A 14,276-nucleotide genomic window follows, 5' to 3' on the forward strand; every position below is an offset into this window, starting at 1 on the left:
CATTTTTGATTTCCTTCACAGGCTAATTGTACAATATTTCAGAGTCTGATTCTTTTTGTACAGCAAAATAACGATTTGGTCATGTATACTTATTGTGTATCTAATTTATATTTTAATATATTTAGCATCTGCTGGTCATCCTGCCATCTGGGGCAGGGGATAGCAGGAAGGAGGGGAAAAATTGGAACAAGAAGTTTGGCAATTGTCAATGCTGTAAAGTTACCCATACATATAACATGTAAATAAAAGACTATTAAAATTAAAAAAAAAATGAAAGAATGCTCCAAAGTAATAAGAGAAAAAGACAATCAGAATCTTGTACCTCACAACCTGCAATTTGCCTAAGATAACAAAAGATAAAATGTCATTGTTGGAGGGATTGTGGGAAGATTGTTGGCAGAACTGTGAATCAGTACAACTATTTTGGAAAGCAATTTGGAATTTGGCTAGTGGCTGAAATGTCTTTACTCTTTGGCCCAGAGATTTCTTTACTACATATATTCCCCAAGGAGGCCATTGACAAGAAGGAAGTCCCCATATGCACCAAAGTATTTATAGCAGTACTTTTTGTGATGATAAAGATTTGGAAACAAAGTAGATACCCATCAGTTGGGGAATGATGACTAAATAAATTATGGTACAATTTGAACATTTCTCTGATGTAAGAAATGACAAATGTAACATGCAGAGAAGAGTGGAAAGATCTAGCTGAACTGATACAGAGTGAAGTAAAGTCAAGATAATAAACAATGACTATAAGAACAAGACACAAAAAAATCAAAAGTCAATGTTTTAGAATTATAAAGAAAGTATGATTCAGAAAAACAGATATGAGAAGGCACTTCTACCTCTTCTCTATGCAGAATGGGTGATCCCTGAGTGTTGTATATTGAATTTATTTTCAGATTTGTTTTTTGATATATTGATCAATTACACTTTGCTTTAAAAATGAGGTTTGTTATATAGGATGGTCTCTGGTATGAAAAAGCTGCAAAACACTTGGGGAAATTATGATGATGTAAAAAAAAGAGATATTAGTAAAAATTTATTTTAAAAAATAAAAAACAAAACCCCCCAAAACCTTGTGGCATCAATGGTGAAATCACTGAAGAAATCCCAGAGTGTCATCAAATAATAGCTGAGAATCTTGATGTAAAGTATTTCACAATTTGTCTTCCAACTCCGCCACAGACAACACTGCTCAAGGTAATCAGGTATTATTCTTAATTCCAGTGACTCTTTAATCATTTTTGACTTTTTTACAGTTTTCAATACTGTTGAACACCGCAGATACCCTATCCCCTTGTCTTCTCTGATAACATTCTCTACTCATTCACTTGCCTATTTTAATATTCCTTTTCGGTCTCCTTTTCTAAATTAAAGTCTTTTTCCTGACCTCTTAGAATAGATGTCTAACCAGGCTGTCTTGGGTCTCTTCTCCTTTTCTACATTCTTTCATTGAGAATTCACTTACTTCCATAGCTTCAGTTATAAATTCTAGCAGAAGTCTACACATCTCTTTATTCCTCTTAATTGACGTTCTGCTTCTCCAAATGTCTGTTAGACATCTCCATCAGAATCTTTTCCTAATGCATCCACTATTACATGTCTAAAACTGTATTGATCATCTTCCCCACAAATTCCTTTTTTCTGTATTTCTTTTGATGTATTACTGTCCTCAAAGTAACTGAGAATCTAAATCTATTAGATGGTTCTCTTTTCTTTATCTTTTATATATAATTAGTTGCTGAGTTTTTTAGGTTCTAGCTCCACATCTCTCATTCAACTTTTTTTAATTATCTTTTTTTTTTTCTGATTGCCATTATCTTTCCTTGGAAGTAGCTTTCTAACTGGTTTTCCTGCTTCCAGTCTATTAGAAAAGTGCCAAAATAATTTCCCCAAGGTTTAGTGACCATGCCACTTTCCTGCTCAGAAATCATTGGTATCTCCATGTTGCTTGTAAAGTGAATTCAGACTCCTTAGTTAGAGACCCTAGACTCTTTCTGGGACTTTTCATACTCTCTTCTCTTTTGTGCATTTGGGTCAAAAGGCCTTCCTTATATGCCTTTCAGAATAATTTTCTTTTTTTAAGGCTCAGTTTAAATATCATCTCTTTAGATAGCCTTCATTCCACTTTCCACCTTGCCTTTCTCCCTCCCCAAAAGGATTCTCCCTTTCAAACTCCCTAGAGTGCTTGTCTATCTATGTATTTATCTGTTGAAGAGGAAGTTGATCAATTTGTTCAGAGTTATGCACAGCTTTGAACATGTCTTCAAGTTAACCTTCATTCCGTGATATCAAACTGTCTGTTAATTATGTAGATAGCCCTTGTTTTCATGAGGTTTTAGAGAACTAGTTGGGAAAATTAAATGTGTATACATAATTTTAATCTGGGTAGAATAGAGTTAAAAGCTACAAAGGATTATAGAATTTATAGGAGGGTGAGATAATTTCTGGCTTGGAGAATAAGGGAAGACTCCTTGATGGATGGAGAATTTGATTTGAACCCCAAAATAGGAGTGATATTTGAACTGGCAGACATACTAAGGAGAGTATTCCAGGAATAAGGAACAAATAGTGAGCCAGAAGCTAAGAGGATAATAATTCGTGACATGGTATGTGTTCAGGAAATTGAAGTGGTTCAGTTTTTTCTAAGTTTCAATTTTTGTTAGAAATCAGGTTTTCCTGGAAACTGAGTAGATGCCCATCAATTGGAGAATGGCTAAATAATGTGGTATATGAATATTATGGAATATTATTGTTTGTTAAGAAATGACCAATAGGATGATTTCAGAAAGGCCTGGAGAGACTTACACGAACTGATGCTGAGTGAAATGAGCAGAACCAGGTGATCATTATATACTTCAACAACAATACTATATGATGACCAATTCTGATGGACCTGGCCATCTTCAGCAATGAGATGAACCAAATCCTTTCCAATGGAGCAGTAATGAACTGAACCAGCTACGCCCAGCGAAACTTAAGAGATGACTAAGGACCATTACATTGAATTCCCAATCCCTATATTTTTGCCCATCTGCATTTTTGATTTCCTTCACAGGCTAATTGTACAATATTTCAGAGTCTGATTCTTTTTGTACAGCAAAATAACGATTTGGTCATGTATACTTATTTTGTATTTAATTTATACTTTAATATATTTAACATCTACTGGTCATCCTGCCATCTAGGGGAGAGGGTGGGGAGAAGGAGGGGAAAAATTGGAACAAAAGGTTTAGCAATTGTCAATGCTGTATATAACTTGTAAATAAAAAGCTATTTTAAAAAGAAAGAAAGAAAGAAATCAGGTTTTCTTGAAGGCATATCTCAAGTTGCATTTAGCTTTTTGAAAATTTCCTGGTGCAAAGTTATAGCTTCACTTAGGGATATAACTTGTAGTTAGTCTACATCAGACTTGAGTTTTATAGTTCTCTTAAGTTAAGCTGGGTCACTCCTGCACAGTCTACTGAAAACTCATTGGGGTACACTTGTTTTTGATATGGAAAGTATGTCAGAAATACTGAAGAGAATCAAGATGTGAGGTTTTTTTGTTGGCTAAGGTGCAAGCCTGGAACATTTCTCCTTACTACAAAACTGTTGATTGTGTCTTGAGTTTAAACAATATTAAGCTTATAGAGTGCCTGTTCTGGAGTCAGGAAAACCTGAGTTGAATATGGTTCTAAAAGACTTGCTAGCTATGGGACCCCAGGCAAGTCACTTATTCTTTGTTTGCCTCAGTTTTCTCATGTGTTAAATGAGCTGGAGAAGGAAAAACATTCTCATCTTTGCTTAGGAAACCCAATGGGCCTATGAAAAGCTGGACGTGATTGAATGAGTTTGTAGAACTAACCTTCAGGTGATCACTTCCCTCGTTGTTTTAAGGTACAGAAATGTTGGAATCTTTACAAATTGTTAAGCCATTAAAGTTGATAGAAACAATAATTATCTAATTTAACATGGTTCAATATGATTGATTTGATCTTAGAAGGAGATATTTTGGGCCAGAACTTGAAACTAGGTACTAAGTACAACTGATGGAAACAATGCTTGTGTTCACCCCTTTAGAGAGCTCATAAGTATCTAAGTACTCAATGGAGTTCACACGTTTGGGAGATTTCAGGCTTAGTATGAGATATCCGAATTCACACCTCCCTTAGGGCCAGAGAGCACTCTGGGAGATAACCCAGAGTCCCTCTCTCTCCAGAAGGAGGAGTTAACCTTTGGGAGATCATATATATACAGGAAGCTCTTAGAGTTGATAGTTTTTCTTGGGAACATTGACTGGGGTTGGAGAGGAGCACTTTGGAAGGAATTTGTCCAGAACATTGACTGGGGTCGGAGAGGAGCACTCTGGGAGGAAGCCCACAAGCCCTATCTTCGAGGCAAGAGATTCATTGCATCTTCCAACTTGGTGCTGGCTGGAGGCTGAAGAAAGCAAAGGCAGAAGCCAAGGACAAAGCTGCAAGATCTCTTGGAACCAAGCAGAGAGCTAGGCCTGAGCTAACCGGGCTATATTGTAGGACCCAAAAAAAGATCTGAACTTTTATCACCTAGCTGTGTTTTGGAAAAAGAAAACCAACACAGAAATTAGTTTTCCTTTTGCAAATTGGAAAGGAGAAGGCTCAAAATTGCTTCAGATTAGCTTCCATATCCCATCCTGGTGATGGCCCCATTTAAAGGATTATAGATCTGTACACCTTATCAAGAATTTGATTTTTTTTTTTTTCTTAAATAATAGTGAACTGTTTAGTTCTTGGTAGGATAACAGTATAGATGGAAGTAATTTCAAAACAGATGAATCTTTGCAGTAGACATGTCCTTGTTTAAACGTTCTAAGTGAACATATATGCTTCAAGGTAGGAATTGTGGGTAGCAGTTTGGCTTTTAAAAATATTAACACATTTTAGCATAGTTCATGCTGTTTCTTTTTAAGTAGGAAGATTATAGTTTTGGAGGTGATAGGTTTATGTTTTCAAATAAAATTTTAAGCATTAAAATATTTCCCCCCAAAAATAAATCATTTGTCTTTTATAAAGATTTTCAGTGAAACTAATCAAATTAATCGGTTCTGCCCTAGCTTCATTTTCTTCCTTTCTCTGTCTTGACATGTTAGCCAGTTCAATCTTTCACAGATATTGCCATTCCAGCTCTCCTGACTTGTATTACTTTCATCATCTGCTGTTTTTGTTCCTTTTCATCACAAAACTGTGCTTATTGGGTCTAGTACTAATGTAAATCATATATTCTCAACTGGGTCCTCAACACAGCAAGGCAATCTTTTTACACTTTGTATACCTCCCTTTTTGATTCACTATCCCTCTTACTCTCTTACCACTTTTTTCATACCTTTGTATCTTTTCTTCAGTTTCACTAACTCCTGTCGGCCTTTTGTTACTATGTCCTTCACCCCATTTCACATGAAGAGGTTACTCTTCTCCTTGCCAAGACAATCCTCTCTACCTATCATCACATTCCATTCCATCTTTTCCAACAGACTGCCTTCTCTATCATCTATTCTCTCTCACTTATCTTCAATCACTCATGATTTACTGGCTACCTTCATTTTATTTACCATATCTTCCCCATCCTCAAAAATACCTCACTTCATCCATCTATCCCTGTTAAAGTTATATAGTCTTATACCTCTTCTCTCTTTTGTGGTCAAATTCTTTGAGAAGGCTGTCTACAATAGGTATTTCCATTCTTCTCAGTCTGGCTTCTAAAGTAATAATTTTACCAAAATTATTCTCTCTGGTGTTCATAAGTTGCTAAATTGCTATGGCCTTAGTTCTTTTCCTTTTTGACTTGCAGCTTTTGATACCATTCATCTCCCTCTACTCTTTGATACTCTTGTTTTCCTAGGTCACATTGTCACTTTTGGTTTTTCTCTTGTCTGGCCACTGCTTTTCTGTTTCCCTTGCTGTAGTCATGCTCACTAAACTAGATATTTCCCAGTGCTGTATTCTGGGTTCTCTATACTATTTATTTAGTGATCTCATCAGTTCCTATGATTTCACTTATCACCAGATTATTTCTAGACCTACTTGTAGCTGTCTATTGGACATTTCAAACTGGATGTCCTATAGATTTCTTAAAACCAACATGTCTAATAGGTTTCTTCAACATTGAGATGATTCAAACCAGTTCTACTTGTTCAGTGATGAAGAGAGCCATCTACACCCAGAGAGAGAACTATGGGAACAGAGGGTAGAACACAACATAGCATTCTCACACTCTCTGTTATTTGCTTGCATTTTTTTCCTTCAGGTTTTCTTTTTCTTCCTTCTTGATCTGATTTTCCTGACATTCCCCCAACCTCCCTCATTATCTTCTATTTATTTTGTATTTTTTACTAAAGTTTTTTTTTTCATTAACAGAAATCTAGTTTTTCTTCATTCTACCTCCCTATCACATTTTTTAAAAAATGATAAATTTATTTCTTGACTTGCTACAAAAAATATGTCTCATTCTGCACCTTGAGCCTATCACCTCTCTTCAGGAGATGAATAGCACATTTCATCATTGGTCCTCTGAAATCATGAGTAGCATTGAGTTAATTATACTTTGTATATCTTTCAAAGTTATTTGTTTTTATTGTTGTTATTTTATAAATTGTTTTCCTTGTTCTGCCTACTTCATTCTTTATCAGTTTATAAGTCTTCATAATTGTTCATTTTTATGATGAACATTTTATAATATTTATAATAGAGTATAAATAATTTTTTTTGATTCTGCTTAGATCATTCTATATCAGTTCATGCAAGTCTTTCCAGTTTCTTTGAAATCATCTTTTTCATTTGTTACAGCAAAATAGTGTTCATCACGTTGATACACCACAATTTGCCTATTTTTATTCTGTATATATTCATTTTATGCATACTTATATATCCACATGGTTTTTATCCTAGTAGAATGTAAACTCCTTGAGTGGAGGGATAGTTTCAATTTTTGTCTTTTGTAAACTTGGGTTCTAGTATAGGGTCTCCCACATAGTGAATGTTAAATTCTTGTTTATTAATTGGCTAATCAAATTATTGTTTTGGTTCACTCTTTGTCTAGTGTTCCTGCTTTGTGAAAATTAATACTTTTCTGATTGCCCTAAAGGAGTAACATTAAGTTATGAGATAAAGATTGTAGATAGATCTGATTCTTATATGCCCAGTAGAATGAATTAACAAATAAAAAATACTTTTACTTGCTTATACAATATAGCATGTATGTTGTATATTGATACAGGCATTCCTCTACTATAATGCTATTCTAATTTATTGTCCTTTGGGAGCGACCTTGTATGTCTCTTTTCCAAGGGGTTCTAGCTTAGTTAAATGCAGAGAAACTCATCCTGAGAAAGTTGACTAGCAGGTGATTTTTTTTTTTTTTTTTTTTGCCTTTGAAATTCATCATAATCACTTGTTAAGGTATAGAAGAGGGAACATCTGTATGCTAATGAAAGTGCTGAGCTTTTTAAGCCTTCAAGTCATATGGACATTAGTAATCTTAAAGAGCTCCAGGCTGCCCAGAAAGGATTCATGTGTGAACCATGATCTTCACTTCCTTTCCTGACTAGTAGTACTCTTTACTACTCTTCATTCTGATCTTTGAGGTGCCATGTGAACGAAATGAGGTGAGATCTTTCAAGACATTTGTGAAAATCGAGTAAGGCTTCATCTATTTCAAAGTTTGAGTAGGCCTGAAGGACTTTAGGCATTAAGTCAAGGGCATACTTAAGTCCCCTCCCTGCTATCCTCCTAAGGGCATACTTCCATCCCCTTATTATCCTCATATGACATCAGTGTCTTTCTGTTTCTGTCAAATATGGGCAACTATGTACTTATTGGTCAAGTTCAATTTCTTGGGTAGTTCCTACGTTTAGAATGTAAGATCCTCAGCCAATAAGGATGAGGGTCAGTGGTCGGAAGGGGTATTTGTGTTAGGGATTAAAAGTGTTGACCCTGCCCCTTACTGTGCTTCCTCCTTTAGATTATCTGCTCGATGGGTGGGATGCCCGGTTCTCTCGAGAATGTATAATAAACTTTGCTTTGCTTCTAGAGATCTCTCCAGCTTTTTTATTAAATGGTATCTGAACCACACACATGCTTCCCCCCCCCCCCAATCTCTAACTTGTACCCCATGACCACCAAAACCCTGTTCTGGAATATTAGTTTCTTCATCTTTCTTTAATTTATCATCTAGCATGGATGCATAGTAAAAAGTAACACAGCAGTGGCCAGTTCTTCAGCCCTTAAAATATCTTTTCTTCATAACATGAATTGATTTTGGCAGTTGTGGAAAAACTTGTTCTGTTGCCTTGATATTCCAGTTATGATTTTCTCATTTCTCATGTTTCCCAACAGGCAAAAATGCCTTTTGATGCCAACAAGCTTTACTGCAGTGAGGTGCTTGCCATTCTACTCCAGGATAATGATGGTAAAGTGTCATCCCACTCCCCTTTCCCCCAACTCTCCACCCCCTCACCATATTGATATTCTGTTAGGTTAGGAAGAAGGCTTGTTTCCGATCATGACTATGTTCGCCTGTCTTTGGTGTCCTCTTTGCTTTTTCTCTTGCTCTCTTTGCAGCTTTGTACCCTGTCAGACTGTATTGATTTTGTTTGCTGATGTATCAGTGTTAGACGGCTGTAAAATCTGACAGTTAGCTTCATTTTTTTTTTTTTTCCCATTATTTTTTTCCCCTTTTTAGACAACAGGGAATTGCTTGGGGAACTGGATGGAATCGATGTGCTTCTTCAGCAGTTATCTGTGAGTAATTCTCATGCTTCCTGCCTGCCATTAAGATACACAGCCTCGTTTAAATGGGAGGTGGGGCCGGAAATAGTGGCAGGAGATTTATGACATGTGATATAAGCAGGTTTGGAGAAGTGTTGGCAGTTTGGAGGTTGTTTGCCGCAATCCTATTGGAGGGACATGGTTTGCTTCTACCTTTGAGCCATTTGCTCTGTAAGCTATAATTGCTTTCCTGTATTTTGTTTTGATTACATTGTACTAAGCGGCTTATGAACAACAAAAAAAAGAGGTGTGTCTCAATTCTTAAAAAGATTTGGCTAAAATACCACGTGTCTTTATTTACTATGGATCTGATTTTCATATTTCCAACCCTTCTTCCTTACCAAGGTGGATTCCATTGATGCAAGGTACTTAAAAGTTCTTTTTTGGTGAAAGACAAATGGGTTGTGATGTAGAGAAAGCATGGTATTTGGAGAACGTGTATATTGGTGAGTGCCACCTGTAAACAGTTAGGCAAGAAAAAAAAGACAGTTAAAACATTAGTACTCTGACATCCTCAGAACTAGTAATTCCCAAATATTGACAACATTTCTTTTGGCAAGTCTCATCTGAGCTACTCTGAAAACAGAACTGAAAAAGATCTTTTGGATGAAATATTGTGGTTATTGGGTAATTGCTGGGTTTCCCTTGGGAGTTTGCATAGAGCTTCATTTTTGGTGCTGGCACCATAAGTGACTTGGTTCATTCTGGGAAGAGAACTGCAAAATATCCATAAATTTCACAGTTTTGGAAGGTGCTTAGTCATATTCCTTTCAGATTAGATTTATCTGTAGTAGATCATGAAGATGCTCATACATTATTGAATAGTTTCCCTCCTACTTATTTCTAACCTGTGGGCAAAATGAAATGTGAATCAGTTTCTCTACAATGGAAATTAGTTAATAGCAGGTGGTAGATTCAGATGATCAAGTTGTGGAGCCTGCATGTGAGACTAACATAAAGAAGCTTTCATGGTTATTTACTTTAAGAAATTCTCTTTACAAGCATGATGTCTCTACTGCTATTTGGAATTGCAGGTATTTAAACGGCACAATCCTGGTACAGCAGAAGAGCAGGAAATGATGGAGAACTTATTTGATTCACTTTGTTCCTGTTTAATGCTTAGTTCTAATCGTGAGCGTTTCTTGAAAGGAGAAGGTCTCCAGCTGATGAATCTCATGCTCAGGTGAGTTGGGATGATCTTCTGGCTTGCATCTTTCTTGACTGTTTCCTTCACTGTTCTATCAATGTAAACACCAAAGCAATGTGACTAAGGGCTTTTTGTCCTATGAGCTTCTTGACCTTGTAAGATGTTAAAGTATATCTCCCTCCTTTCTTCCTTACTCCTCTTCTCCTCTGCCCCAGTGGTAGAACTTCTTTTAATAGCTTCTGAGAGGCAAAATAATTTTGAACTATCACCCATCATTTTTTCTTATTCTTATTAAACTTCTATTAGCTTTGGTGATACTTGGTATTTTTCTTTTTTTGAATACAGTAATTTTTGGAAATTCCAATAATTAATTGAGCTGCTTCTTTAAAGTTAGACCACATTTTTCTTAGTGTTCCCAAAAAATACAGTATATTTTTTGCCACTAAAAACATATTATGCCAAGCAGCTAGATTTCACAGTGGATAGAATATTCAACCTGGAATCAAGAAGACTTGAATTCAAATCCAGTCTCAGACACTTACTAGTTCTGTAAAATGGGGATAATAATAGCACCTACCTCCCAGAGCTGTTGTGAGGATCAAATGAAATACTATTTGTAAAGTGCTTTGTAAACCTTAATGCACCACATAAATGCTAGCTGCTTCTACTATCACTACCACTACCACCACTACTATTACTATTATTATCTAACTATAATCTAACTATATTTTACAAGATTACATGACTTCAGAATTGAAAGAGGCCACATTGATCATCTGCTCCAGGACTACATGTAATCAGGAATTCCCTATAGAAAAGTCATGATAGTGTTCTCCTACTTCCATTTGATCACTTTTACTGCCACCATTCTTATAATTCCAGTGATTCATAGAATCTATGGATGGGTATTAAAAGTTCATTTTTTCCAGACATCTTATTTTCCAGATGAAAAAAACTGAGGAGAAAAGAGAAGCTACTTACTCAATATCAAACAGTGAGTAGGAGACACTGCCAACACTGGATTAAATAGGATGGGAAGGAATAGAGAGGTTGTGATTTATGCTTCTTGGAAGGACCCTCCCCCTCCACCCCCCCACATTGATGAAGTAATATCAAGAATTAGACCTCCAATGTTTGGTCGATTCTTTTTCTAATAATATTCTCTTAATGCTTCTAGATTGTTGACTTCATTTAGTTGAAATGACCTACAAAATAAATTTAAAAGATGCTTTCTTTTTCTTGGGCCTTCTAATTTTAAAACTTTATTCTTTGGGGATCTTTCCATATTGTCTGTAATGTGCTAAGTTACCACTGACTTCCAACTGTTGTGTGCAAATATGAAATGATGCATTCCTGTAGCATATGGCTTTGTAATGTGCACCAGTGGGAAGCCGAATAAATAACTAGAAATAGAGATTATTCAAACAGGAATGTTGAAATTCCTAAAAGATAATTATAAAACAAAGCTCCAAATCAAAAGGATGAAGGTGTTTGTCTTGAAACCTTAATTAGCTGAATTGTCTGCCTCAGCATTTCTTTTTTCTTCTTTTTGGGTCTTGGGTTATTTTTCTTCTACAGCATCTGAAATGGAAGTTTGAATTGGTAAGGATTTAAAAAATAACCATATCATGTCTGACTGGAGAGAATCACTAAATTGTTTTTAGAGAACTTTGAGCAGAATCCAACTGCATAATTTTAAAGATTAGGAAACTGAGGACCAAAGAGGTAAACTAGTAAGTGGCAGATCAGGTGGCTGAGTCCAAATTGTCCTTAAATGTAGGGCATTTTCCACTGTGCCCCACTGCCCACCACACATTTCAGAAAGTCTTCTAGTATAGTATATATAATAAAGGAAGAGGTTATTGAAATGGGTCCTGGTATCCAGAAATTATTTTGACTCCACATTTGTAAATTTAAGCTGCTTCTATGTCTATAACAAGTGGCTTGGAGCAAGGAACATTGCCTTTCTGTTAGTGTAACTTATTACCATAATAACTTGTTTAGGATTCAGTTACCTAGCTGTTAAATTTTGTCAGTGACATCAGATCTTGGTGTATTTTGAGCTACTGAAGCAGTTGATAAAAGTGCTGGACTAGAATCGGGAAGACCTGAGTTCAAGGTAGGACTCAGATACTTCCTAGTCATATTATCCTTAAGTCAAGTTACTTAACCTCTCAGTTTTCTCAACTTTAAGATGGGAATTGTAAGAGTATCTACCTTTCAGTGTTAGTAATGAGGATCAAACGAGATGATATTTGTAAAATACTTAGCATAATATTTGGCACAGAGACATTGCTCACTCTTCCTCTCTCCCCTAACCTTTGTCTTTACTTTCCTATAATTGATTATTTCTAAATGTGATGTCTAGGGAACTGGAGGCCTTTTCTTTGTCATTTTTTTCCTCCCCTAGTAAAACAAAAACAATCAATCTCTTTTTTCTGACCCTCAAGGCATGATTGTTTCATTGAAAAAAAGCTGAATATTTTGTTATGGAAATGATCAGTATCAGCTTCCAAAAAGAGATGGAAATGCATCACCTTTTTCACTGAAGAGGTGGGAAGACCCTGGATGTGCAGTACTGCATATGCTGTCAGATGTGATTGTTGTAGGGTTGATTCCTTCTCACAAGGGAAAGCTCAGCACAGAAGTGGAGTGGGCAATTGGTGTACTTAGAAATGACAATGATGTAAAACCAAAAGTCAGTAAAACTTTTTTATAAGAGAAAGATCTTGGAAAACTACAATTTAACATGGTATAAAATTGTGAAATTATTCTGGCTTATCTGTTTTAATTACTTTTAAAATTTTGATGTTACTCCCTGAGGCATTTTCAAGAAAGGTATATTTAAAAATAAAAAAAATTTTTAAAAGGAAAGAAAAAGAGAAATGTCATAGGACATATGATCACATTTAAATCTGGAAAGATCTGTAAGAGCCCAAGCCATAACTTCATGGAGCTTGAAATTTAATTGAGGAATAATATAGAATACCATTAATACAGACATGATAAGTACATTAGAGAGGTGTGGATTTTAGTTTTAGCACCTAATGAATCAGTTCTCACACTGTTACAGGATCAAATTATTTGCAAATAACACCTTTTATGCTAATTGTAAGTTTAAAGTATTATTTTCAAAAGTTGGATAGGAACCTTGGTCATTAGCCAAATCAATTTCCTCTTTTATACACAGGAAACTATGGCCAAGTGAATTTGGGACCACCTTACACAATAAGACAAACTGAATTTTTTCTTGAATCACTATGAAAAACTCTGAAGAAGAACCCATAGTAGAACTGGTAGTGGGTGGTATAATGTTGGTGCACTTGCAGATTGGACAGTGAGGTTATTACCAGAGGCAGTATGGTAAGATAGAAAGTATGCTAGGTTTGAAGTCAGGTCCAAAGAAATGTTGAGTATTGACTAGGGGCAAGTCATAGATACTATGAACAGCTATTCACCTGTAAAAAACATTATCTGCATCGATCTCATGAGGTTATTATAAAGATCAAGCAGGAAAATAATATGTATAGTAGTGCTTTACAACTTGCAAAATGTTATACAGACATTACTTGTTAAAGTGCTGCCATAGACAGGGTTTTGTGAGGAGTCTTGTGTTCCTAATATAATAATGTCTTAGATATATTTTACTCTTTGGAGTTGCCAGTTTAAAAAAGACTTTGGAGTTTAAAAACAGATTTGTTTGTTCAGCCAGTCTTTTTAATGTATAGCATGTGCTGGGTACTTTGGGGTTAGGGATAGGGTATGGCAGGCAGAATATGAAAATATCTTCCAGAAATAATGGATCCTCTCTAAATCAGTGCAGTTCTAGATCCCTAATATCTCAATAAATATTTTTTTAATAGCCTTTTATTTACAGGATATATACATGGGTAACTTTACAGCATTAACAATTGCCAAACCTCTTGTTCCAATTTTTCACCTCTTACCCCCCCCACCCCCTCCCCTAGATGGCAGGATGACCAGTAGATGTTAAATATATTAAAATATAACTTAGATACACAATAAGTATACATGACCAAAATGTTATTTTGCTGTACAAAAAGAATCAGACTCTGAAATATTGTACAATTAGCTTGTGAAGGAAATCAAAAATGCAGGTGTGCATAAATATAGGGATTGGGAATTCAATGTAATGGTTTTTAGTCATCTCCCAGAATTCTTTTTCTGGGCATAGCTAGTTCAGTTCATTACTGCTCCATTAGAAATGATTTGGTTGATCTCGTTGCTGAGGATGGCCTTGTCCATCAGAACTGGTCATCATATAGTATTGTTGTTGAAGTATATAATGATCTCCTGGTCCTGCTCATTTCACTCAGCAT

General features: G+C 35.7%; 1 protein-coding gene across 2 annotated transcripts in view; it reads left to right on the plus strand.

The window, feature by feature from the left end:
• The window catches only part of CTNNBL1 (catenin beta like 1), a 204,729-nt gene that overhangs the window by 100,171 nt on the left and 90,282 nt on the right, over window positions 1-14,276 (plus strand). For both annotated transcript variants that reach the window (XM_031954059.1, XM_031954058.1), the window contains exons 8-10: window positions 8,358-8,430; window positions 8,704-8,762; window positions 9,824-9,972. In XM_031954059.1, the coding sequence (XP_031809919.1) occupies window positions 8,358-8,430; window positions 8,704-8,762; window positions 9,824-9,972 (281 nt within the window). The remainder of the gene's footprint in view (window positions 1-8,357; window positions 8,431-8,703; window positions 8,763-9,823; window positions 9,973-14,276) is intronic.

This window comes from Sarcophilus harrisii, chromosome 2 (genome assembly GCF_902635505.1).
Source record: "Sarcophilus harrisii chromosome 2, mSarHar1.11, whole genome shotgun sequence".
In the NCBI taxonomy this organism is placed as follows: Eukaryota; Metazoa; Chordata; class Mammalia; order Dasyuromorphia; family Dasyuridae; genus Sarcophilus; species Sarcophilus harrisii.